Raw genomic sequence first — 9439 nt, 5'->3', positions numbered from 1 at the left:
CGACTCGGATCTTGTGCTAATGTTCGCGAGCGCGTCTGGTTTTATCTTCCATTAGAAACGATGATCCGTGAAAGTATTAAAAACATCGTTTCTCGAAGATCGACCTTCGACCTCCGACCGTTTCGTGGAGACACGACTTGTGTTTGTGCGACGTTTGAAAGACGGATCCTGCTGGAAGAAACGTATCGAGAGTCATGATTGACAGCTGTCACTCACGGTGACGAGCGTCCAGTCAAAACAAACTTCTGACGAAAGAAACTTGTTGTGACCTTGAATATCATCTACTGGAAGAAGAAAACAAGGTCGTTCAGTTCTGAAGACGAGTGGATCATGTGACCTCCGTCTGAGATGGTCATGTGACCTCCTGCGATCGACCAATCACACTCATGGACTGACCTATGACCTCCATCTACTGTGTGACATTTGTTGTATCACATGATACATTTCAAGGTCATTTTTAAAACAAAGGAAATTTCTTATTTTTGACAAAAAATGTCATTTATGTCTTTTCATTATCAAAATGATTTACTACATTTTATTTAATATAAAGTTTATTTTCTCATATTTATTTAGCTTGTATTGCACTTTAACATACCTACATTATTCAAACCCTTACAGGAGCCGAGGTCCAAGGAGGCAGATTACAGCAAAATATTTACTGTATCCTTTATTTAATTTTTGTGTTTAGACGGGAAAAAAGTTAAACTGTGATCTTAAGGAAATGAGTTTTTGACGAGTGAATTATTTGTTATCTTAACCAGCTGCTAAAAAGGCTAGCTGCTAGCAATGCTAGCTATTAACAATGCTTGCTGCTAACAATACTAGCTGCTAACAATGATAGCTGCTAACAATGCTAGCTTCTAACAATGATAGCTCCTAACAATGATAGCTGCTAAGAATGATAGCTTCTAACAATGATAGCTGCTAAGAATGATAGCTGCTAACAATGCTAGCTGCTAACAATGCTAGCTTCTAACAATGCTAGCTCCTAACAATGATAGCTGCTAAGAATGATAGCTTCTAACAATTATAGCTGCTAAGAATGATAGCTTCTAACAATGCTAGCTGCTAACAATGATAGCTGCTAAGAATGATAGCTTCTAACAATGATAGCTGCTAACAATGATAGCTGCAAACAATGCTAGCTTCTAACAATGATAGCTGCTAAGAATGATAGCTTCTAACAATGATAGCTGCTAAGAATGATAGCTTCTAACAATGCTAGCTGCTAACAATGATAGCTGCTAAGAATGATAGCTTCTAACAATGCTAGCTGCTAACAATGATATCTGCTAAGAATGATAGCTTCTAACAATGCTAGCTGCTAACAATGATAGCTTCTATCAATGCTAGCTGCTAACAAAGCTAGCTGCAATCACCCGAAACACATTTTCTTTGCTTTGAAAATGAGAAAATAACTTAATAACGTAATTTAATAAAAAAAAACTATCATTTCCAAAATATATTTTTTGTGAAGTAAAAACACTTAAAGTTTCTTGTTAACGTGAAGTTAAATTTGTGACACGAGAGTCACAATCATTTATATTTTTAATTTAAATGAAATCAATATTTTTAAACATAACGTGAAGGTTGTTAAAAAAGTGTATTTTGTGGAACGACCCGTGTCGACTTAACTTATCTTAACTAATGCTGAGATCATCTTCACAAAGACGGACTCACACACACACACACACACACCTTCAGTAACGGTTGCAAAGGTAGCTGTTGTGTCGGATGTAAACTGGATGAACCTGGATTCAGGAAGAAGACGACGATCACAGAAGCTTCACGACCAAAACATTACAAGGTTTTTAAGAGACGCGGACGTGACTCAGTGCCGAAGAATATTGACACGTTTATAGAAATACAAATTAAACACATTTATTTACACTTTGATTTATCCTTCAAATGTTGTTTTTTAGGCATTTAATGTTTAGAAAATTGAATTAAATCATTGGAGGTTGATTATATTTTCGACATTCTTTTGTAATAATTAGAATATCTATGTTTTTTTTAATTCGTTGTATTTTAAATACAATATAAAATGTTGTTTGCTATTATATCAAAATGACAGCCAATCATGTGACTCGTAGGATCATGTGACGCGATCGGTGCTCTGTTGGTACAACAAACAACATTTAAAAATGAATTACTGAATTGAATTGAAGACATTTATCTTGAAATTATTGTGATAAAAAGATCAAACTTAACGTGTAAAAAAACCCAATTAATTCAAATATTCAAAGTACTTTTCAAAAAATAAATTTTTACTCGCCAAATTTCAACATTTGAAAAGTTCAATATCTTCTGTCGCCACTGATTCACGTCCGAGTCAAACATTCTTATCCAACATTTCAACATCTGTCAACTCAAAAGTGTAGAAAACTCTGAAAATTTGTCTCGTCTCGTATCAAACGTTTGTTCCTAAACCTCAGCTGGAGATTTACAAAAGTAGAAATCGCTTCGGTCGAGAGTCGCGTCTACATTCACACACTCTCGGGCTTCGGAGTCGCACACAGACGCACACAGACGCACACAGACACACACGGACACACACGGTTGTTAAATCAAGACTCCAGTGAGATCACAGCAAGACAACACAAGCGTCAAGACGGAGAGAAAGAAACGTACGGCGTTCCGTTCGTGACGTAAATCATTCCGTCACGAGTGGAACGCAGTAGAATTGCTACACGTCGTCATCAACAGAACGAGAAGAAGGAAAAGTTTGGTCACAAAGTGGACCTGAAGGAGAACCTTCTCCTCTGGTTCAGGAGGTTCTGAGGTCTCGCTGGAGAGCAGAAGCTTCTTGTGCTCGTGTTGCTGGTGGATGTCGCCGAGGAGAAGCGGGAGGTTTTGGGTTTGATTCCTGTGCTCGTCAAGTGTGCCTTCAGTAGAGGCGGAGATGTTCCTCCATCCTTGTCTCAGCAGGTGGTCTCGTGGACCCGCTGGAGCCCAAATCCTTAGAATCATTAATTTAATGATTGTGCTGAAGTCGACCGCGAAGAATTTCAGCTTCTTAAGGCAAAGTTGGAAACGGCCGGAGATTGTTCTGGTTCTGGTTCTGGTTCTGGCTTCAGAAGCTCTCCACGAAGCTGCCGGGGAACAGTCCGGTCTGACCCGTCCTCTGCAGCGTCCCCTTGTACCAGCCGTCCTCCCTCTTCTTGTGCACGAACACCACGTCGCCTTCTCGCAGCTCCATCTCCGCCTCGCTCTGGGGAGGATATGGAACCACAACACGATACCTGCACACGAGACGTCAGGTGAGACAATATCAACAATAACAACATCATTAACAACAACAATATCAACAACATTAACAACAACAATATCAACATCATTAACAACAACAATATCAACAACAACAACAATATCAACAATAATATCAACAACAACAACAATATCAACAACAATATCAACAGAATTAACAACAACAATATCAACAACAACAACAATATCAACAATATCAACAACAACAACAATATCAACAACATTATCAACATCATTAACAACAACAATATCAACAACAATAACAACAACAATATCAACAACAACAACAACAACAATATCAACAACAACAACAATATCAACAACAATATCAACAATAACAACATCATTAACAACAACAATATCAACAACAATAACAACAACAATATCAACAACAACAACAATATCAACAATATCAACAATAATAACAATAACAACATCATTAACAACAACAATATCAACAACAACAATAACAACAATATCAACAACAATATCAACAGCATTAACAACAACAAATTAAAAATAACAACAAAAATATCTCAACTACAAAAGTATTGACTACAACAACAATATAATCAACAAAAATATCAACAACAATATCAACAACAAAAGTATAAACAAAAACAATTATGTTAACAACAACGTAAACAACAAAACTATCAACAAAAACAATTATATTAACAACAACGTAAACAACAAAACTATCAACAAAAACAATTATATTAACAACAACGTAAACAACAAAACTATCAACAAAAACAATTATATTAACAACAACGTAAACAACAAAACTATCAACAAAAACAATTATATTAACAACAACGTAAACAACAAAAGTATTAACAAAAACAATTATATTAACCACAGACACTATATCAACAACAACAACAAAATCAACAATATCAACAACAATATCAACAATATCAACAACAATATCAACAGCATTAACAACAACAAATTAAAAATAACAACAAATATATCTCAACTACAAAAGTATTGACAACAACAACAATATAATCAACAAACATCAACAACAATGTAAACAACAAAAGTATTAACAAAAACAATTATATTAACATCAACAACAAAATTATCAACAGCATCAACATCAAAACTATCAACAAAAACAACAATGTAAACAACAAAAGTATTCATAAAAACAATTATATTATCAACAACAACAATATCAACATCATTAAAATCAACAAAAGTAAAAAAAACGACAAAAATATCTCAACAACAAAAGTATTGATTACAACAACAATATAATCAACAAAAATATCAACAACAATATCAACAAAAACAATTATATTAACAACAACGTAAACAACAAAAGTATTAACAAAAACAATTATATTAACAACAACCACAGACACTATATCAACAACAACAACAACATTATCAACAACAACAATATAAAAAACAATTGTATTAACAACAACAATATCAACAACAAGATAAAAAAACCCAACAGAATCAACAAAAACAAGGTAAAAACCAGTAAAATACAAATGTATAATAACAAGTACACAACAGGGACACACACACACAGGCACACACACACACACACTGACCTCTCTCTGGACAAAGGTTTGGGTTCTGGTCTGAGGACCATCAGAGGGTTGTTCCCGCCTCTCACTGCAGGGGGCGACAGAGGGAAGTTGGTGTCCAGGGAGCCGGACTTCCTGTGCAGCGGCTCCAGACCGGACGCTCCGGCCATGTCGATCTCCACCGGACACGAGCCGGCGCGACCCTGAGACACCATCGGACACGAGCCCGAGCGCCCGTGGTAGTGGCGGTGGTGAGGGTGGAGCACCGGGTCGGACGCGGGGTCATGGGTCGGCGGGGAGGAGGGCGGCGAGCGAGTCTTCTTCTTGGCGGCGGCGCCGGACAGAAGCTTCAAGAGTCCGGCGGCTTTTCTCTCCTTCTGTGGAGGAAGAGAGTGATGAACGTTTAATTACATTTAAGTCAATTATTCACATCTTAACGAGACAGAAAAATAACATTCATTAAAAACAAGATTCGATTATTATGGAAGTAAATCAGAAACATGTATGATTTATTTTTAACAATTCATATGTTTAAGCTCCTGTCCAGGGTGTCCCCTGCCTCTCGCCCGATCACCCCCATGGACTCTAGACCATGAGTAATGAAGTAATGAGTCAGAGTAATGAAGTAATGAGTCAGAGTAATGAAGTAACGAGTCAGAGTAATGAAGTAATGAGTCAGAGTAATGAAGTAATGAGTCAGAGTAATGAAGTAATGAGTCAGAGTAATGAAGTAACGAGTCAGAGTAATGAAGTAACGAGTCAGAGTAATGAAGTAATGAGTCAGAGTAATGAAGTAACGAGTCAGAGTAATGAAGTAACGAGTCAGAGTAATGAAGTAATGAATCAGAGTAATGAAGTAATGAGTCAGAGTAATGAAGTAACGAGTCAGAGTAATGAAGTAACGAGTCAGAGTAATGAAGTAACGAATCAGAGTAATGAAGTAATGAGTCAGAGTAATGAAGTAATGAGTCAGAGTAATGAAGTAATGAGTCAGAGTAATGAAGTAACGAGTCAGAGTAATGAAGTAATGAAGTAATGAGTCAGAGTAATGAAGTAATGAGTCAGAGTAATGAAGTAATGAGTCAGAGTAATGAAGTAATGAGTCAGAGTAATGAAGTAATGAATCAGAGTAATGAAGTAATGAGTCAGAGTAATGAAGTAACGAGTCAGAGTAATGAAGTAACGAGTCAGAGTAATGAAGTAATGAGTCAGAGTAATGAAGTAATGAGTCAGAGTAATGAAGTAATGAGTCAGAGTAATGAAGTAATGAGTCAGAGTAATGAAGTAATGAGTCAGAGTAATGAAGTAACGAGTCAGAGTAATGAAGTAACGAGTCAGAGTAATGAAGTAACGAGTCAGAGTAATGAAGTAATGAGTCAGAGTAATGAAGTAATGAGTCAGAGTAATGAAGTAACGAGTCAGAGTAATGAAGTAATGAGTCAGAGTAATGAAGTAACGAGTCAGAGTAATGAAGTAACGAGTCAGAGTAATGAAGTAACGAGTCAGAGTAATGAAGTAATGAGTCAGAGTAATGAAGTAACGAGTCAGAGTAATGAAGTAACGAATCAGAGTAATGAAGTAACGAGTCAGAGTAATGAAGTAATGAGTCAGAGTAATGAAGTAACGAGTCAGAGTAATGAAGTAATGAGTCAGAGTAATGAAGTAATGAGTCAGAGTAATGAAGTAATGAGTCAGAGTAATGAAGTAATGAGTCAGAGTAATGAAGTAACGAGTCAGAGTAATGAAGTAACGAGTCAGAGTAATGAAGTAATGAGTCAGAGTAATGAAGTAATGAGTCAGAGTAATGAAGTAATGAGTCAGAGTAATGAAGTAATGAGTCAGAGTAATGAAGTAACGAGTCAGAGTAATGAAGTAATGAGTCAGAGTAATGAAGTAATGAGTCAGAGTAATGAAGTAATGAGTCAGAGTAATGAAGTAACGAGTCAGAGTAATGAAGTAACGAGTCAGAGTAATGAAGTAATGAGTCAGAGTAATGAAGTAACGAGTCAGAGTAATGAAGTAACGAGTCAGAGTAATGAAGTAATGAATCAGAGTAATGAAGTAATGAGTCAGAGTAATGAAGTAACGAGTCAGAGTAATGAAGTAACGAGTCAGAGTAATGAAGTAACGAATCAGAGTAATGAAGTAATGAGTCAGAGTAATGAAGTAATGAGTCAGAGTAATGAAGTAATGAGTCAGAGTAATGAAGTAACGAGTCAGAGTAATGAAGTAATGAAGTAATGAGTCAGAGTAATGAAGTAATGAGTCAGAGTAATGAAGTAATGAGTCAGAGTAATGAAGTAATGAGTCAGAGTAATGAAGTAATGAATCAGAGTAATGAAGTAATGAGTCAGAGTAATGAAGTAACGAGTCAGAGTAATGAAGTAACGAGTCAGAGTAATGAAGTAATGAGTCAGAGTAATGAAGTAATGAGTCAGAGTAATGAAGTAATGAGTCAGAGTAATGAAGTAATGAGTCAGAGTAATGAAGTAATGAGTCAGAGTAATGAAGTAACGAGTCAGAGTAATGAAGTAACGAGTCAGAGTAATGAAGTAACGAGTCAGAGTAATGAAGTAATGAGTCAGAGTAATGAAGTAATGAGTCAGAGTAATGAAGTAACGAGTCAGAGTAATGAAGTAATGAGTCAGAGTAATGAAGTAACGAGTCAGAGTAATGAAGTAACGAGTCAGAGTAATGAAGTAACGAGTCAGAGTAATGAAGTAATGAGTCAGAGTAATGAAGTAACGAGTCAGAGTAATGAAGTAACGAATCAGAGTAATGAAGTAACGAGTCAGAGTAATGAAGTAATGAGTCAGAGTAATGAAGTAACGAGTCAGAGTAATGAAGTAATGAGTCAGAGTAATGAAGTAATGAGTCAGAGTAATGAAGTAATGAGTCAGAGTAATGAAGTAATGAGTCAGAGTAATGAAGTAACGAGTCAGAGTAATGAAGTAACGAGTCAGAGTAATGAAGTAATGAGTCAGAGTAATGAAGTAATGAGTCAGAGTAATGAAGTAATGAGTCAGAGTAATGAAGTAATGAGTCAGAGTAATGAAGTAACGAGTCAGAGTAATGAAGTAACGAGTCAGAGTAATGAAGTAACGAGTCAGAGTAATGAAGTAATGAGTCAGAGTAATGAAGTAACGAGTCAGAGTAATGAAGTAACGAGTCAGAGTAATGAAGTAATGAGTCAGAGTAATGAAGTAACGAGTCAGAGTAATGAAGTTACGAGTCAGAGTAATGAAGTAACGAATCAGAGTAATGAAGTAACGAGTCAGAGTAATGAAGTAATGAGTCAGAGTAATGAAGTAACGAGTCAGAGTAATGAAGTAACGAGTCAGAGTAATGAAGTAACGAGTCAGAGTAATGAAGTAACGAGTCAGATTAATGAAGTAACGAGTCAGAGTAATGAAGTAACGAGTCAGAGTAATGAAGTAATGAGTCAGAGTAATGAAGTAACGAGTCAGAGTAATGAAGTAGCGAGTCAGAGTAATGAAGTAACGAATCAGAGTAATGAAGTAATGAGTCGGAGTAATGAAGTAACGAGTCAGAGTAATGAAGTAACGAGTCAGAGTAATGAAGTAACCAGTCAGAGTAATGAAGTAACGAGTCAGAGTAATGAAGTAATGAGTCAGAGTAATGAAGTAATGAGTCAGAGTAATGAAGTAATGAGTCAGAGTAATGAAGTAATGAGTCAGAGTAATGAAGTAATGAGTCAGAGTAATGAAGTAATGAGTCAGAGTAATGAAGTAATGAGTCAGAGTAATGAAGTAATGAGTCAGAGTAATGAAGTAATGAGTCAGAGTAATGAAGTAATGAGTCAGAGTAATGAAGTAATGAGTCAGAGTAATGAAGAAGCTGATGAAGCACAGTTTGACTCTAAAGATTCGCTTCTGATTCTTTTTTTTAACACATTCCTGCTGAAACTATAATGGCCAGTTGTCATGGCAACCACTCTGCCTTGATAACCAAATGATGTTGAATTATTCAAGAAGATAACGACGGCGACGACGAGTCTTCGACACAAAAACATCTCGTGTCTTCATCCTGGTCTCGCTTCAGTGACGCCACGATCAGGGAACCCTTGAGCAAGACTGAGAGAAACCTGTGAACGTCTTCGAATCTCAACCTCACGATCGAACACTAACGATAATAGAAACTGTTCACCTGTCACTCAAGTTCAAATACAAGTAACACAACTTTAGCCACTGACGACAACATTTCATGTAACTGTACACACTTAAAAACAAGTGTTTACAGTTACTGTCAAGAGTGTTCTCAGTAAAAATAAACAACTTTTAGCAGTTAGCTCACCTAGCATCTGCAGTTTCAACAACACAAGTACACAACAGAGGACGAAGAACAACACAAGTACACAACAGTGGACGAAGAACAACAAAAGTACACAACAGTGGATGAAGAACAACAAAAGTACACAACAGTAGATGAAGAACAACAAAAGTACACAACATAGGATGAAGAACAACACAAGTACACAACAGAAGATAAGAACAACACAAGTACACAACAGAGGATAAAGAACAACACAAGTACACAACAGAAGATGAAGAACAACACAAGTACACAACAGAAGATAAAGAACAACACAAGTACACAACAGAAGA

General features: G+C 36.4%; 1 protein-coding gene across 2 annotated transcripts in view; it reads right to left on the bottom strand.

Moving 5' to 3' along the window:
* Positions 1-1396: 1396 nt before the first annotated feature.
* The window catches only part of LOC148067991 (E3 ubiquitin-protein ligase SH3RF3-like), a 94593-nt gene continuing 86550 nt past the window's right edge, over positions 1397-9439 (bottom strand). For both annotated transcript variants that reach the window (XM_087804750.1, XM_087804749.1), the window contains 2 exons: positions 4839-5191; positions 1397-3242 (listed from right to left, as the gene is read on the bottom strand). In XM_087804750.1, the coding sequence (XP_087660876.1) occupies positions 3074-3242; positions 4839-5191 (522 nt within the window). In that variant the 3' untranslated portion in view covers positions 1397-3073. The remainder of the gene's footprint in view (positions 3243-4838; positions 5192-9439) is intronic.

The sequence above is a fragment of the Callionymus lyra genome, chromosome 12, assembly GCF_982586985.1.
Source record: "Callionymus lyra chromosome 12, fCalLyr1.hap1.1, whole genome shotgun sequence".
NCBI classification, from domain to species: Eukaryota; Metazoa; Chordata; class Actinopteri; order Syngnathiformes; family Callionymidae; genus Callionymus; species Callionymus lyra.
Note: the sequence above shows the minus strand (reverse complement) of the source record. Positions and strands in the feature narration are given on the sequence as shown.